The sequence below is a fragment of the Lethenteron reissneri genome, chromosome 61 (genome assembly GCF_015708825.2).
Source record: "Lethenteron reissneri isolate LAM-NWPU_2019-01 chromosome 61, ASM1570882v1, whole genome shotgun sequence".
Taxonomy (NCBI): Eukaryota; Metazoa; Chordata; class Hyperoartia; order Petromyzontiformes; family Petromyzontidae; genus Lethenteron; species Lethenteron reissneri.
In genome coordinates, this window is record NC_083839.1 from 4,774,001 (window position 1) to 4,790,584 (window position 16,584).

General features: G+C 56.8%; 2 protein-coding genes across 2 annotated transcripts in view; both read left to right on the forward strand.

Annotated features, from left to right (window-relative positions):
- LOC133358330 (enhancer of polycomb homolog 1-like) overlaps positions 1–12,105 on the forward strand; it is a 35,183-nt gene extending 23,078 nt beyond the window's left edge. The window contains exons 6-14 of the mRNA XM_061576598.1: positions 1,113–1,261; positions 1,735–1,882; positions 2,157–2,342; positions 2,902–2,991; positions 4,687–4,829; positions 5,091–5,404; positions 7,964–8,058; positions 9,292–10,208; positions 11,116–12,105. Coding sequence (XP_061432582.1) covers positions 1,113–1,261; positions 1,735–1,882; positions 2,157–2,342; positions 2,902–2,991; positions 4,687–4,829; positions 5,091–5,404; positions 7,964–8,058; positions 9,292–10,208; positions 11,116–11,188 — 2,115 coding nt within the window. The 3' untranslated portion in view covers positions 11,189–12,105. The remainder of the gene's footprint in view (positions 1–1,112; positions 1,262–1,734; positions 1,883–2,156; positions 2,343–2,901; positions 2,992–4,686; positions 4,830–5,090; positions 5,405–7,963; positions 8,059–9,291; positions 10,209–11,115) is intronic.
- The window catches only part of LOC133358258 (uncharacterized), a 100,622-nt gene continuing 95,584 nt past the window's right edge, over positions 11,547–16,584 (forward strand). The window contains exons 1-2 of the mRNA XM_061576497.1: positions 11,547–11,575; positions 11,819–11,943. Coding sequence (XP_061432481.1) covers positions 11,547–11,575; positions 11,819–11,943 — 154 coding nt within the window. The remainder of the gene's footprint in view (positions 11,576–11,818; positions 11,944–16,584) is intronic.

The following is a 16,584-nucleotide window of genomic DNA, read 5'->3' on the forward strand; positions in this document are numbered from 1 at the left end:
CGATTTTACGACTTTTTTTATTTTACCAGGTAAGGCCCACTGAGTTGTATTTTTCAGAAGTGACCTGGCTATCACAAATAACAGCCCAGTGAAGTGGCTTATCACGTCGATTCTAATCGTGGAGGGGAAAAACCGGAGGACCCGGAGAAAAATCCACGCGACACTCCCACGTAGTAAATTGTATCGTCGGAAATCGGACCTTATTTTTCCATAGACAGTAGAAACGGTAGAAACATACTTGCCGATGTGTATTTCCTTTTTACCGGCCGTATTTGACGGGGTTTAATAGGTTAAAGAAACCCACCCTAACACTGGAAGATAACAAAAGCTCCACGCCAAGTCACGTCGGAAACCAAAGACCGGTTCTGTTCAAACACATTCGGAGCCATGCCAGAAGATGCGTCGTAAATCAAGTTTCTGCATCGTAAATAGATCCATGGTGGCGTTATTTATAAATGTCATGAATGTGGATCTTACTAAATTGGACCGTCGTAAACGGGAGACCGTCCCTCTGTGTCGATTTGACTCGTCGCGCGAAGAACGTTACTGTTTTCCGCAGCATATTGCGTGGCACGGTGCCGCCGCCTCCTGTGTGTGAACCAGAGGGCAGTTGAAGCTATCTCAAGAGGTGGTAGTTCTGTGATATCCGCTTCCGTGGGCTGCTCTCTAACTCGGTAGCTGCATTGCTTGGTGAGATATCCGAACAGATTCTTTGTCATGCGCCACGATGGGCATATCGGAGGCGAAAATATCATTGGAGAAATAGACAAAACGAAGAACCGTGCATACGCTTGCGTTCTGTAATGCTTTCTAACGCACCATTGCCCTCGGAAGTATATTTCAATAAGCGTTCGCGACTTTGCGTGGCAAGCCGCACAACAAGATGATGTCACACACGGCGCGTGGTGCCGCGAGGTGGCGAGATGACATCGTGCGGTGACGTCATCGGAGGTGGAGTGGGAAGTAGCATTGATTTTGGCGCTAGTTTTTGTCTTGCAAGTGCTGGGCGATTTGGCCGGTCTCCTACACGGGGAAGTCCCTCAGCAACACAACTCTTTTTTAACTGTTATCATTATTATAAAAAAACAACCCACCCCCGTGCCCGTCGCCAGAACCGCAAGAACGAGGAGGCGTCGTACGAGCGCATGCTGCGTCTGCGCCGCGAGCTGAGTCGCGCCGTCACCATCCTGGAGATGGTGAAGCGGCGCGAGGCCAACAAGCGCCAGCTCCTGCACCTCACGCTGCAGGTCGCCGTCAAGAGGTGCCCACCGCCGCCACCAGCACACGCGTGTGCGTGCGTGCGAGCGATAGACTGCGTGTGTGAGACTGCGTGCGTGAGACTGCGTGCGTGAGACTGCGTGCGTGAGACTGCGTGCGTGAGACTGCGTGCGTGAGATTGCGTGCGTGAGACTGCGTGTGTGTGACACTTATGTGCTAACAGCACTTGCCCCACGAGTCTGTTATGGCTATAGGGGGGATCTTTGTCTTTTGTGAGTGAGACTAAGTGATTGTGTGACCGTGTGTGAGAGACTGTGTGTGAGTGTCAGTCTGTGTGCGCGAGTGTGACATTGTGCGTGACATATGCCCCCAACGCAACCCACACTAGCCATGCATTCTATTACATAGGTAATGTCGGTTTCTAAAGTGTATCAAAGTCCTTACCAGGTTGAATGTAGCTCGTCAGTCATATTGCTTTGCTGCCATCATCGCCCCCCCCCTCACCTCGCTGACCAGGTACGAGGCCGGAGACCTGAACGGGGACATGCTCGCCGAGGTGCTGTCGCAGCGGCAGCAGGAGGCGCCTGCCCACTCCCCGGCCTCCCCGCCGACGTTGCTCAACGGGGGCAGCCCCTACCACCACGTCGACTACAAGGCGCACCGGGTGAGTGCCGGCCACCACTCCTGCGCGCGCGCGCTCGCTCGCCTAACCTACCCCCGCCCCAGGCTGGACACTCTTTCCGTACCCTGGGTTAACCAATGGATTGGTTCCCACATTCGTAAACGTACGTCAGTCCACCGGTCACACCCGCAGTTGATGATCGTACGTTACTCAATCGGCTCGATCGTTTATTCATAATCCTCATAGTGCGCCGGTAAGCCAATGGAATTCTTTGCCAATCCTCTGACCCCGTCGTCCCATCGTCTCCTGAATGTAGGAGCCAGGTCAGCCTGGGCGGCCCAAGCGCAAGTACGAGCACCAGAAGCACCGCCCAGGTGCCGGCCGTGCCGCAGCAACGCCACCGGCCGCCAGCGCCGTCACCCCCGCGCCGGCCCCGACCTTCAACCTGAAGGACCTCAACCAATACGACTTCCACAGCTCCGGCGACGAGTCCCCGGCACCGGTGAGCCAGGCGGAGGCGCGGTCGTGGCGGTGCCTGCGAGCGAGTGAGGTGGTGTGGCGGTGCTGTGTGGTGTGAGTGAGCGTGTGTGGGGAGCGGTGGTGTACCGGTTAGCGCATGGTGCTAAAAACTTGACGACCCAAGTTTGATTCCCGCTCACGGCCAACACCAGTGACGATTAGTTTCACCGGTCCTGGTCGACTTAGCCTCAAACGAGTACCTGGTGCGATTGTAAAACATCGCCACCGGGGAGACAAAGGCGGCTGGGTATGGTGCGGGCCACCCACCCCCTCGTGTGCCGTGCCGGCCTTCATAGGTGCTCGCTAACAGCACTTGCCCCTACAGTCTGTTAAGGCTACGAAGGGGATCGTCATCTTTGCTTGGTGAACGTGCAGCATAGCGGTGTTGTGACAGGGTGTGGCAGACTTCCTGGAATCCCCCTGAAGGCTGGTTTTAGAACCCTGAATGCTTGTCCTGTGGATGCCTGATAGAGCCCAGTGGGCTGGCCCTGGGTCCCAGTGTGTTGGCTAAAGTGCGACTGGCCGCTCATCTCGCTCTGCAGGTTCAGTCTTCGTCATCCGACTCGGAGCAAGAGAACGGTCCCGACGGGACGTTCACCTTCCGCCGGGTCGCCGGGTGCCTCTACCACGCGGTGAGATGCGCCCCCCACCCCACCACCACACCAATACTAAATATATACGCACCATACATCACGGCACAAAATTGCACCGTAACCGCATACACACGATGCTCTGCACACGCCGCCATGCCTAACTCCGCCACCCACACACTTAGAGTGCACACAAAGCTGCACGTTCCTCACTGTGCACCACACTGTGCACCACACTGCACCACACTGCGTTCCTCACTGTGCACCACACTGTGCACCACACTGCACCACACTGTGCACCAAACTGCGCACCACACTGTGCACCACACTGCGCACCACACTGTGCACCACACTGTGCACCACACTGTGCACCACACTGTGCACCACACTGTGCACCACACTGTGCACCACGCTGCGCACCACACTGCGCACCACACTGTGCACCACACTGTGCACCACACTGTGCACCAAACTGCGCACCACACTGTGCACCACACTGCGCACCACACTGTGCACCACACTGTGCACCACACTGTGCACCACACTGTGCACCACGCTGCGCACCACACTGCGCACCACACTGTGCACCACACTGTGCACCACACTGTGCACCACACTGTGCACCACGCTGCGCACCACACTGCGCACCACACTGTGCACCACACTGTGCACTACACTGTGCACCACGCTGCGCACCACACTGCGCACCACGCTGCGCACCACACTGCGCACCACGCTGCGCACCACGCTGTGCACCACACTGTGCACCACGCTGCGCACCACGCTGCGCACCACACTGTGCACCACGCTGCGCACCACGCTGCGCACCACACTGTGCACCACACTGTGCACCACGCTGTGCACCACACTGTGCACCACGCTGTGCACCACACTGTGCACCACGCTGCGCACCACGCTGTGCACCACGCTGTGCACCACACTGTGCACCACGCTGTGCACCACACTGTGCACCACGCTGTGCACCACGCTGTGCACCACACTGTGCACCACGCTGTGCACCACACTGTGCACCACGCTGTGCACCACGCTGTGCACCACACTGTGCACCACGCTGTGCACCACACTGTGCACCACGCTGTGCACCACGCTGTGCACCACACTGCGCACCACACTGTGCACCACACTGCGCACCACACTGTGCACCACACTGCACCACACTGTGCACCACGCTGCGCACCACGCTGTGCACCACGCTGTGCACCACACTGTGCACCACACTGTGCACCACACTGTGCACCACGCTGTGCACCACGCTGTGCACCACACTGCGCACCACACTGCGCACCACACTGTGCACCACACTGCGCACCACACTGTGCACCACACTGCACCACACTGTGCACCACGCTGCGCACCACGCTGTGCACCACGCTGTGCACCACGCTGTGCACCACGCTGCGCACCACGCTGTGCACCACACTGTGCACCACGCTGCGCACCACACTGCGCACCACACTGCGTTCCTCACGAGCTCACGACGCACCGCGCTTGTTGTGTCTCTGTGCCGAAGTAGTGCTACAGCAACAGCAGCAGATCGTCTCTGTTGCTCCTTGCCCTCTTATCACCCGTTCCCCCTCAGCGGTTCTCCTGTTTCCCCTTCGTCCCGTCACCGGTTCTCTTCTAAAGCGAATCTGCTCTCAACAATCCTCCCCATCGGTTTCTCCTGTTAACCAGTTCTCTCCCCCTTTTACCGGCTCTCCTGCTTGTGCCACACAGCCCCGGGACGGCGAACCGAGCGGGCAGGCGGCCAGCGACGATGACAACGGCAGAGGCGGCGCGCGTGGCTACAGCCTCACGTCGCTGTCGTCGCCGCCGCGCTGCATGGGGCTCGCACGACGGCGCGTCGGGCGAGGCGGGAGGTGACCACTGCCGCCACCGTCATAACCACACGCACAACCGCCACCGCCATAACCACGCACAACCATCATCACCACCGCTACCACCATCACCATCACCAACGCCACCTCCACCACCACGCATGCAAACTCAGCACCAGGTATGAAGTTAACCACAACAAACAGGCACCCCAGAAACACTCCATGGGCAAAGCGTAGCCTGAATCAAACCTCCCACGCCAAACCCGATTGTACCGACCGCTGCCGCTCCCCCCGTGCATTCAGGCTGCTCCTTGACCGCTTGCGCTCGCCGCTCGACGGCCTCCTGTGGAGGCTGAGCGCGGACGGCGGCGCAGAGGAGCGAGAGAAGCGGGAGGGGGAGGAGGAGCGGGCGGCGTTGCCGAGCCCGGCCGAGCCCGGCGCGCCCTCGCCGCACCCGGCCCTCACCGACCCGCTCAGCTGCCTCCTCGCCGACATCCGCGCCGCGCGCTGCCCGCACTACCGCCCGCGGCACGGCGCCGCCGCCGCCGCCCACCCCGGCACCGGCAAGCGGCCACGGCACGGCGGCGGGGCGCGGCACGCGGCCACGGACCACGGAGGTGAGAGTCACCGCCGCCGGGGTGGGAGGGGGGGAGATGGCGGGGGGGGGGGGTGAGACGCCGTGAGACGCCGTGGGAGGGAAACGTGAGGGACGAGGTTCCTGGTTGAGGAATCTTCAGATCACCTCCGTAGTACTGCCGAGGTCAAGGCTCGTGTCCCGGGGTGGTCGGGCTTTTGCAAGTGCAGCTCCTAAACCATGGAACGATTTTGCCTTTGCTTTTCCAGTCTCTTCTCCTATAACGAGATAGTTGTGTTCATGAAGAATAACACCGCGCCATGGAAAAATGGTATAATGAATAATATTGAATGCAGGGTAAAACACAGTCCGTGGTAACACATGATATGCGTGCGCAGGCTGAACAAAGACTGAGGCTTGTGGGTAGCATCTCGCCTCGTGTGACGCCACACCGAGGCGGCCGTACAACCGTCGATTCGGACTCGCGCGACGTAGTCCTGTTCACTCAATCGCGTTCTGTGTGTTCCCGATCACATTCATCGCGTTACCTGCAATTCGCGCGATGAAAACATGCAACGTTATAGGAGAATAGACTGTAATCGTGAGACATATTTAAGTCTGTCTTGAAAGTTTACCTCTTTAAAGCCATCTTTACCCCCGAGTTCTGGCCGTGTACCCTGGTTCTCTTGATTTCCTGCTTTCCATGCACGGCGTGCATTGAGATCTGTGGATGAAACGTGCCTTGCACGTGTACATTGTTATTACGCAGGTCCACAGACTAGCGCACGGCTTCGTGTCGTCGTCTAAAAACCTTCATGACCGCGTGCCTGCCGGCCAAGTGTGAGGAGGCCCTTGCAGTGAGATGATTGACTGAGCGCACTTCAATTACACAGTGTTAGATGGATACCATTTGGGGTCTAAATTTCGATTTAAAGCTTTCGTGACTGCAGGGATTCATCTTCTTGGTTCTTTCGGTAAAGTCACGTAGAAGGGAAGTAATAAAATAATAAAAATAAAACATAATAAAATCAAATAATAAGCTTGCGTTGTAGCCGAAACGTCGTGAGTATTATTTGATTTTATTATGTTTTATTTTTATTATTTTATTACTTCCCTTCTACGTGACTTTACCGAAAGAACCAAGAAGACATTTGGGGTCTGTTTAAGGAAAATATCGCCTTATGGTGGGGGAAACCGGATAATCCAGAGCAAACCCAATACACATACAAGGGGATAAACGTTCAGAAGATGATGAAAATAAGAGTAGATTTTACCCTTTCTGGCAATAAGATGTTCACACACCAATAGATACCTTTTGCAAGGCGTCAAGTACTGCATTAATCACACGTTATACTTGTGGTAGAACTTGCAAACAAACATGCTCTCATAATATATATGCATTGTTTTTTAAACTGATTGGCTTACACCACAGATGGCCTTCTTTTTAAATCCTTTATATTAAGTTCGCTTGCTTGCTTGCTTGCGTGCTTGCGTGCGTGCTTGCTTGCTTACGACCGTGCAAATCTTTTGGTCGTTTTTTAACCCACTTCAATCGAGCTGACATTTTGCACACAGACTCGTTGTGCGAGACAATTAATGTTCGTGAAAACATTTTTCCAAAATTTTACACTTTTTAGGGAAAACAAATTAAATATTTAATTACCAATTGTTTAATACTGCAGACAATCATCTGACCCATAGGTGGCAGCCATCTCAAGCCAGAGGACGAGAGGACTCTAGCCGCCACGCATATAAAGGATTTAGAGTGAAAAACTTTGTTTTTACGGGTTATACTTATTATGGCCTTGTGTCATCAGTGTCAGCGCAGAGATCGCCAAAAAGCAAACAGTATGCAGACGATGCCAGTATCAGAACACTTTAAGCTCAGGTCCAACAGTTATATCGATGGAACCTTTTTTCTAGAATCCAAAACGATGAAAAATAAATCTTGACTTAAAGCTTTCGTGACTGCAGACACATCAGGCGAACTGCTCTGAGGCAGGATAAACATTTCTCCGGCCTCAGCAGTCGGCCTGCTGTATTTCTTCACCTGAAGCCGATTGCCTGTGTTGCGATCGAAACGTCGTGATTTTTAAAAGTTAATTTTCTATCTTTACCGAAAGACCCTAAGAGGATGAAAAATAAGAGAATAGGTTTTACCCTTTCTGGCAATAAATAAGATCATCACTGATGGGTTCTCGAACGAACCAACTTGCTGTGTCATCATCTGCTGGTCAGCTTGACACCTGACACATAGTCGGAGGCTTTCCTGACCACTATTATTCACAATAGAGGTTTTTGAGTTAGATGACATGAATATAAATGTGTCGTTAAACCGGCCACCACCCGACAGCCAAAACGTTCCTAGTTTTTGGCATGTTTTGGTTACGTTACCAACCTTACCAATTGGCTGTGTCGGGTGGTGGCGGGTTTAACGACACATTTATATCTCTTAACGCTGTCCACCAATGCCCCCCTCCTCCACAAAGCCGCCCCAATCACGGGCGTCCAAAGTTCTGCCCCGGGGATCGTTGTCAAACGTTGGAAGGCGCGAGTCGGCCTGTCGTGGCTAAATGCGGTGACTCTCCCCCCGCCGCCGCAGGCTTCACGCAGGAGCAGTACGCGAGGCACCAGCAGCAAGTGGCGGACATGCAGCGTGAGCAGAGCGCCGCCCACTCGCTGCACCAGCAGCAACAGGTACGGGGGGGCGGGGGGAGGATTTGGGGGGTGCTGTTCACCGCAGCAGTCGCCGTTTGCCGTTGTCAATCGCGCGGCTTGTCTTCAATCTTCCCGCTTTGTTTAAAAAAAAGATGGATTTTTCTTCCCGAGTGCAGCTGTCTAGTTTAGCCTTAATGTTACGTTTGGCATATAGGTTGATAGTAATTTATATATATAATAATCCTCGTATCCACGGTTATATGGGGGATCAATATTGTGGATCTTATTGTCTGCGATTTTCTTCTTATCCACGTGGTAAATCGCGGGTGAGAGGATGAATCTGCTGGGTAAATTAACTTATCCGTGAAATTAATTGCGTGTGTCTCATTCTGTCTCTGTGTCTCCTTAGTATGCATCTCCATGTCTGTGTCGACATATCTTTGTCTTCATATCTGTGTCTTTGTGTCTGTATGTGTGTCTCAAGGCGGACGGGCATGGTGCTGTGGCCACCCACCCCCTAGTGTCCCGTGCCGGCCTTCGTAGGTGCTCGCTAACGCCACTTGCTCCTACAGCCTGTTAAAAGGTTAAACGGGACAGTCTTTGTTTGTGTGTCTCCCCCCTTATTAGTGTATGCCTCTTTGGCTTTGTATCAGTCTCCGTCTCACTCTGTGTCTCTGTGGTTACATGTCTTCTTGTCTCTCTCTGTGTCTCCGTGGTTATGTGTGTGTCTGTGTTGGCTCATTATCAAAATAAGTGCGCCAAATTTGCACTTGCTTTGATCGCGGCACATTTTTATGTACTTATTAAATTACCGATAACCCCACGGATAATGAGTCATTTGCAGGATAATGAGTAATTTTCCGTGTGACTCTTAAGTACAAAAAATTACGAGTAATCGGCATGGTGGATAATCGCAGATAATCAGAGTAAACCCACAGATTTCAGGAGTTTTTAAAGGACTCGACAGCCACAGATAAAAGGAGTTCATTAGTGTTTCCTTATCATATGGTGATTGATCTTTGTAAATTTCTCACGTGTCCTCTTCCATCTAGTCCTCTCTTTTCTCCTGGTGTTCGCATCTCTTCTTAACCTCGTCATCTGTTGCCTTATCATCTGTCTCTCACACCCCCTTCATATCATACTCCTCTCGCTCTACCCCCCACCTCTCTCGCCTCCGTTCTTATCTCTCTCGTCTTCTGATCTCTCCCCCCCCCCTCCCCCCATATTAATTTCTCCACTCAACTCCCACTCTGCTCACCTCGCCTCTCTCAGGGCCCCTGTCTGGGGAACACTCTGGACTCGGCCGGCGCCCTCTTCGCCGTCACGGCGCTGCTGGGCCCCACCGACGCACTGCCGCTAGCGTCGGGCGGCGGCGCCGCAGCGGTCACCGGCGCCCTCTCTCCAGCGCGCGCCGGCACCTTGGCGGGCACGGTGCCTCTCCCCGCCAGCCTCGCCAACTGCCTCCCGGTGGGCCCCGGGGCCTCGGTGGCGCTGGGCGGCGGAGGGCCGTCGGCGCAACAGCCCACGGCGCTGGCGGCCGTGCGACACGTGGGCCCGATGCACCAGCATCAGCTCGCCGGCGCGGGCGGCGCCATCCCACAGCAGCCGACGACCGTGGCCGCGCTGCAGCACCAGCAGCAGTTGCAGCAGCAGCAGCAGCAGTTACAACACCATCAGCAGCAGTTACAGCACCAGCAACAGTTACAGCAGCATCAGTTGCAGCAGCAACTGCAGCAACCGGGCACGATGGCGCAAACGGGAAGCTGCATCCCGGCGCAGCCGCTGGTGCGGGCCGCCATGGCGACGCACGCCGTCGGCAGCGGCGTGGCGATGGCTCACGTCGCGAGCAAGGCCGCCGCGGTCATGGCGTCGGCGGCGCAACCGGTGTACGCGAGGACGGCGACGGTGCAGCTCTCCGGCGTCCGGCCCCTCGCGGCCGTGCCGGCGCAGCACGCGCCGCGGCCTCACCACGCCCGCCCGGCGCCCGTGCCGGTGCCCGTGTCGGCGCCGGCGCCCTGCTCGCGCCCGGCCGGCTGCTCCTCGCCGCTGCCCGGCGGCGGCGCTCCCCTGCACGCGCACGCGGCGCCGCGGCCTCCGCACGGAGCGGCGGCGGCGGCACCGCCGCCTCGGGCGCTGGCGGTGGCGCCGGCGCCGTCGCCGGGGGCGTTGAAACTCGCCATGGCGGCACGGTGAGCGGGGAGTGGCTCGCGCGGTGACGCGTGTCTACCGGTCGTACGGACAGACTGGTCACGTGCGCGCACACGTGCTGGTCCTGACGGTGACTGGTTAGGTTGTACGCGACGTCCTGGTCGTAACAGACGTACTTGTTGTACGCAAGTACTGAACATAACATTTACACACGTGCTGGTCTTAACAGACGTACTTGCAACAAGTATGTCCACCTTTATTGCGTCAGTGACGGTTGGGCATGCAAGGGTTCGTTTTGTTTGGCTCGAATTGTAAGACTCCCCCGTCACGTCACAAAGAGCTTCACTCATCTTTGCTCTAATTAAATCGCATCGCTCACCTTGGTTTTACCTCTCTCTCTCCTCTGCGCCCTCTCAAATGCACATTGCACCATCGCTCGCGTCGCCAACGCGCACCCTCATCACACTTCACAGTCACGAGCGCGCAGAGTTGTGATGACGGCCGTGTGTACGTCCGTGTGTTCGTGCAAGCACATCGCGTCTGTGTGCGTGCGTGCATCCGCGCGTGTGTGTGCGCTGTTTGGGGTATCTGTGCGCTTGTGCGTGTACGCGTGTGTGTCTATGCATGTGTGGGAAGCGGTGGTAGAGCGGTTATCGCACTGCGCTACGAACGTGGCAGAGACCCGAGTTTGATTCCCGCTCATGGCCGACACCAGTGATGATTATCTGAACCGGTCGTGGGCCTTCCTTAGGTTGACTCAGCCTCAAATGAGTACCTGGTGCGGTGTGTAAACATCGCCACTCGGGAAACAAAGGCGGCCGGGCGTGGTGCTGGCCACCCACCCCCTCGTGTGCCACAGTGCCGGCCTTCGTAGGCGCTGCTCGCTAACAGCACTTGCCCCAACAGTCTGTTGAAACTACACGGGGGATCTTTGTGTTTCGTGTGCAGGGAGAGCCACGAGGCCGACCTCGGCTCCCTGAGCAGCCTCGCCGACAAGCCTGCCCCCATGGAGGTGACGTGACCTCTGACCGGGTCGCCGCACCTCACCCCCCCCACCACCAACCCTGCGACCTCCCGGAGTTGCGGGGGGGGAGGGAGGACGCCAGCCAATGACAGCGCACTGCCGCGCCACCGGCCCCGCCCGCCTCCTTCGCCCGCATCGCTGCCACCCAGGCCACCGGGCCTAGCGACTTGGTCAACGCCACAAAACCACTAAGCCACACCGACCGCCGCTCGGGATTTACAGCCAATCGGGGCGGCCCTGTGAATCGCTTAGCGTGGCTGGGGCGCGCCCCCCCCCCCTCACACTTGAGCCGGACCGTACGACTGGAATTGGACTCTGCACACCGAGACGAATCCAGATCTGGAACCAGACCGAGATGGCATTAAAGACGTGCGAGGAGCAGAGGTCGTGATGATGGAATGAATATAAAAGTCTTTAGTAGGGGCACTGCCTCGAATCCAGCCTTTGATATTCGTTTGAACCTCTTTTTCGTTTTGCTCCTGGACAGGTCCTCTTTTATTTCAATTTGTTGTCGTTTGGTTTGGGTTCGGTGGGTGACATTTTGCCCACACAATCTTATTGTTGCGGATTGTGAAAGACTTCCTGGAGATGGCTCCCATTCCGGTTTCTGCGTTCCCGGGGTTCCAGATTCTGGGTTCTTGCTCAGTGGAAATTCACCTTCCCCGCGCTCGGCTGCGACGTGGTTTATTTTTGTCCGGGCTGCGTGGGAGAGCGGCCTCTGCCGCCCGCCCGCCCGCACCTTCGCCCGTCTCGTCTGTACGGACGCGCGCAGATTTCACACGGGAACGCGCTCGCCTTTGTAATATGTGTACATATATAAATGTAGAAAATATAAACAAACCGATTCATCCGTTCGTTGGTAACTTGAAATTCGGAAACCTCAGCCTGTTATGCTTTGCACTTGAAACACGTTGGGTTTGGAGAGTGGGTGGGGGGGTGGAGATTGAGACACGGCCAAGTGTGAGCGGGAGGGGGGCGTAGGCTGGGGAGGGTACTAAGGTGGGGGGGGGGGGGGGGTCTGTGAGGTCACCTTGGGGGGGGAATCAGCTGATGGGGGATGCATGAGGGACTGCAGCAGGGAATATGGATGGCGAATCAAGTGCGGCTTTGCACCCCCCTCGCTCCCCACCGCCACCAACAACCCCACTTCCTCATCGCCGCCATCGCCACCGCTGGTTTCTCGTGGGGGGAGGGGAGGGGGTGTTAATCTATTTATTGTACCGTGTTTACGAGATTTCTAGTCCCTTTATTTTTGTTCTTTTTGTATCTTTTAATAATGGGTTTGCTGTAGTGACGTCGCCCGAGGAGGGGGGTGGTGGGAGGGGGGGGGGGGGGCCCTGCAGGTCTCTTCGCTGCTCCTGGTAAATTGTAAGGTAAAAAAAGGATTCAAAAACAAGAAGAAGAAAAAAAACTAATGTTTCTCAAAAAAAGTTTCTTCTGTCATCATTATTATTGACATTCTTATTTTGGGCCTAACAACATGTTTAATGGTTTATCATGGCACAGAGGCTGCGACGCAACACAACACACACACAAATGTATAGAGATGTATAGAATTATATGATTGTATATGTACATGCGAACCTAGGGTGAAAGAAGAGCAGATCTATTTTGTACGGGGTGTGGCTATAGCCATCTCGCACTCCACCCTCACACACACACTGCGGGTGCTCAGCTCGGCTGCTCTGTGGGTACCTCTTTAACCCCTGACCCCCGGGTAGCCATGCCAGCCACCTCATACCCCACTGCCAACCTCTCTCTGCCCCCTTCCCTCAACTCTCCCCCTGTCCCTTTACCCATCACCCTCAGTCCTCGCTGTAAATTCGGGGGGGGGGGTCAATACTGAACGATCGGTTGCGCTAATAACCCAAAGTCGAGAGTCGTCGGATCGTGCCGCATCGCTCCTGCGAGCGGCCGCTCCCAGTTGGCCACCAGAGCACGTCCACGCGGCGCCGAGAGATTTCATTGGCATGCCACCAAATTGCGCAACTGGTCGCTCAGGGCGTGGGGCGGGGAGGAATTGCGTGCGTCTCCCGATAAGCTGATTGCGACAGGTTTTTTTTATCTCTCTCCAAAAGGGCGTTTCGCGTTGCGATTTAAACAAAAGTGAAACATCGTTAAGTCTGGTTTTTGTTTCTCTTGCTGCACCCCAAACATCCACCCACCCACCCCACACCGTTTGCAAATGATGCACCCTGCTGCTGCTGTTGTTTGGGAATATTTACCGTGGGGAAGGCGTTGCCGACGGCGCCACTCTTTTTTCAGGAGGGTCCTGCATGGGATGTTTCGGCCAGTTATCTTATTTGAGTGTTTAAATAATCTCCCTTGGGGGAGGCAATGCAGAGGACGACAATCCTCAAACACCGCACGCACGGGCCTGCCACAGGCCTGCTTGCTGTACCGCCCCGTGGAGCCGGAGTGGTCGGTCGGCTCCCATCTGTGCGCGATCCGTAAACCCTCCCACGCAGCCGGACCTCCTGCACGTGTGTCTCCTGGGCTCTTTGGAAAACCCGCGCGGTGGCTCGCAGATGGTATGGCTCACGGATGGATGGCTAGATGGACAGACCCCCCCCCTCCCCCTCATTCCCCCCCACCTCACTCTCCCCCCCCCTCACTCCCCCCCCCCTCACCGGCTCCTCATAGTCCCGCAGACTCCAGAGGCACTCCCCTGCCAAGCGTTATGTTCCCCGAATTGTTTCATGCAAAGAAATTAACATTTACAATAAAACGGCAGGCGAGGGAAAATAAAAAGGATGGACGCGTTTTAGACGGCTCTCTACCCACCACCACCTCTCTTGACTCCACGTGGGGTTCACCGAACGAGCGAGTGAGCGGAGCGTGAGACAGACGGTGGTGGTGGGTGGGTGGTGGTGGTGGTGGTGGGTGGGTGGTGGTGGGTGGGTGGTATTGGTCGGTGGGTGGGTGGTGAACTGCCACTCTGTTTATTTTGGAGGGGGCGGCGGTGCTGCCAACGCGCCGTGGTTGCTTTGTGGTGCTGATGGCGGAGCGGCGTGAGGACGGGACTGCGTTCCTCCTCCATCTGGAGACGGGGGCTGTCCGTCGCGTGAGAGCGCTGATGGGGGGGGGGGGGGGGGGGGGGGGGACGGGCTTCGTGAATGTGCCCTGAAGGCTGCAAACGAGGACACGGATTGAAGTGCAAAGCCGTCACCTCTGGTCACATCTGGTCACCGGCTCTTCTGCTGCACGCTTCATCCGTACCTCGCCGCCACCACTTCTCTTTTCTTTCTTTGACTCCTTCACCTCGTCTCCTCTTGTCTCCTCTTCTTCACTGGCCAGTTTCGTCACCCGTGCCTCAAGGGTGGCGAAGTTTGTCTGCACAGAGGCCACGTTCTCCTTGAGCGACTGCTCCATCTGTGTGGCGAGAGGAGGGGTGGTGGTGGTGGTGTGACGGTGGTGTTGAGGTGATGGTGGTGTGACGGTGGTGGTGGTGTGACGGTGGTGTTGAGGTGATGGTGGTGGTGGTGTGACGGTGGTGGTGGTGTGACGGTGGTGTTGAGGTGATGGTGGGCGGTGGTGTGGACGGTGGTGGTGGTGTGACGGTGGTGTTGAGGGTGATGGTGGCGGTGGTGTGACGGTGGTGGTGAGGTGAGGGTGGTGGTGGTGTGACGGTGGTGGTGAGATGACGGTGGTGGTAATGGTGTTGTGGGGAGCGGCTGCACAGTGTTTAGCGCGCTGCGCTACGGGGTCAACACCAGTGACTTATCTGAACCGGTCCAGGGCCTCCTCTAGATCGACTTGGCCTCAAATGAGTACCTGGTGCAGTGTGTAAACATCGCCACGAGGGAGACAAAGGCAGCCGGGCGTGGTGCTGGCCATGCCCCCTCGTGCGTAGGTGCTCGCTAACAGCACTTGCCCCAACAGTGTTGCGGCCTACACGGGGGATCTTTGTCTTGACTGGTGGTGATTCGTGGACGCTGTTAGACCTAGACTGGCAGTCCTCGCGAGCGCCAGCGTCGTGATGAGGTTGTCTCTGCGTGGTGAGGTTGTATCTGCGTGGTGAGGTTGGTCTCTGCGTGGTGAGGTTGTCGCTGCGTGGTGAGGTTGTCGTTGCGTGTGAGGTTGTCGCTGCGTGGTGAGGTTGTCTCTGCGTGGTGAGGTTGTCGCTGCGTGGTGAGGTTGTCTCTGCGTGGTGAGGTTGTCTCTGCGTGGTGAGGTTGTTGCTGCGTGGTGAGGTTGTCTCTGCGTGGTGAGGTTGTCGCTGCGTGGTGAGGTTGTCGCTGCGTGGTGAGGTTGTCCTCTGCGTGGTGAGGTTGTCCTCTGCGTGGTGAGGTTGTCTCTTGCGTGGTGAGGTTGTCTCTGCGTGGTGAGGTTGGAGCTGCGTGGTGGGTTGTCGCTGCGTGGTGAGGTTGTCTTCTGCGTGGTGAGGTTGTTCTCTGCGTGGTGAGGGTTGTCTCTGCGTGGTGAGGTTGTCTCTGCGTGGTGAGGTTGGAGCTGCGTGGTGAGGTTTGTCGCTGCGTGGTGAGGTTGTTCTCTGCGTGGTGAGGTTGGAGCTGCGTGGTGAGGTTGTCGTTGCGTGGTGAGGTTGTCGCTGCGTGGTGAGGTTGTCTCTGCGTGGTGAGGTTGTCGCTGCGTGGTGAGGTTGTCTCTGCGTGGTGAGGTTGTCGCTGCGTGGTGAGGTTGTCGCTGCGTGGTGAGGTTGTCTCTGCGTGGTGAGGTTGTCTCTGCGTGGTGAGGTTGTCTCTGCGTGGTGAGGTTGTCTCTGCGTGGTGAGGTTGTCTCTGCGTGGTGAGGTTGTCTCTGCGTGGTGAGGTTGTCGCTGCGTGGTGAGGTTGTCGTTGCGTGGTGAGGTTGTCGCTGCGTGGTGAGGTTGTCTCTGCGTGGTGAGGTTGTCGCTGCGTGGTGAGGTTGTCTCTGCGTGGTGAGGTTGTCTCTGCGTGGTGAGGTTGTTGCTGCGTGTGAGGTTGTCGCTGCGTGGTGAGGTTGGAGCTGCGTGGTGAGGTTTTTGTTTTGTTTGTTGGTGGCCGTGTGTGTGCGCGTGGTGCCACCTCTAGCAGCGCCACGTTGGCTCTCAGGGTCCCAGCCCAGCTCTGCTGCGCTGCCTCCACACCGTGCAGCTGCTGCCCAAAGCGGAGCGCTGGGGGCACGCGCAGAGGGGGTGGGGGGCAGGGAGGCGGCGGGGGGGGGGTGGGGGCAGGGAGAAAGAAAATGTTGAACATTGAGTCGAGCAACTGTGAGCCCCAGGTCCTGTCCACAGCCCCACAACTCACCCCGACGGTGAGATGCGCAATCCGATGGGGTGTGTAGCGGTCTGCGCTACGAACCCGGCGATCCAAGTTCGATTCCCGCTCACGGCCAACACCCAGTGACGATTATCAGAACCGGTCCTGGGCCTCCTCTTGGTCGACTCAGCCTGAAAATAGTACCTGGTGCGA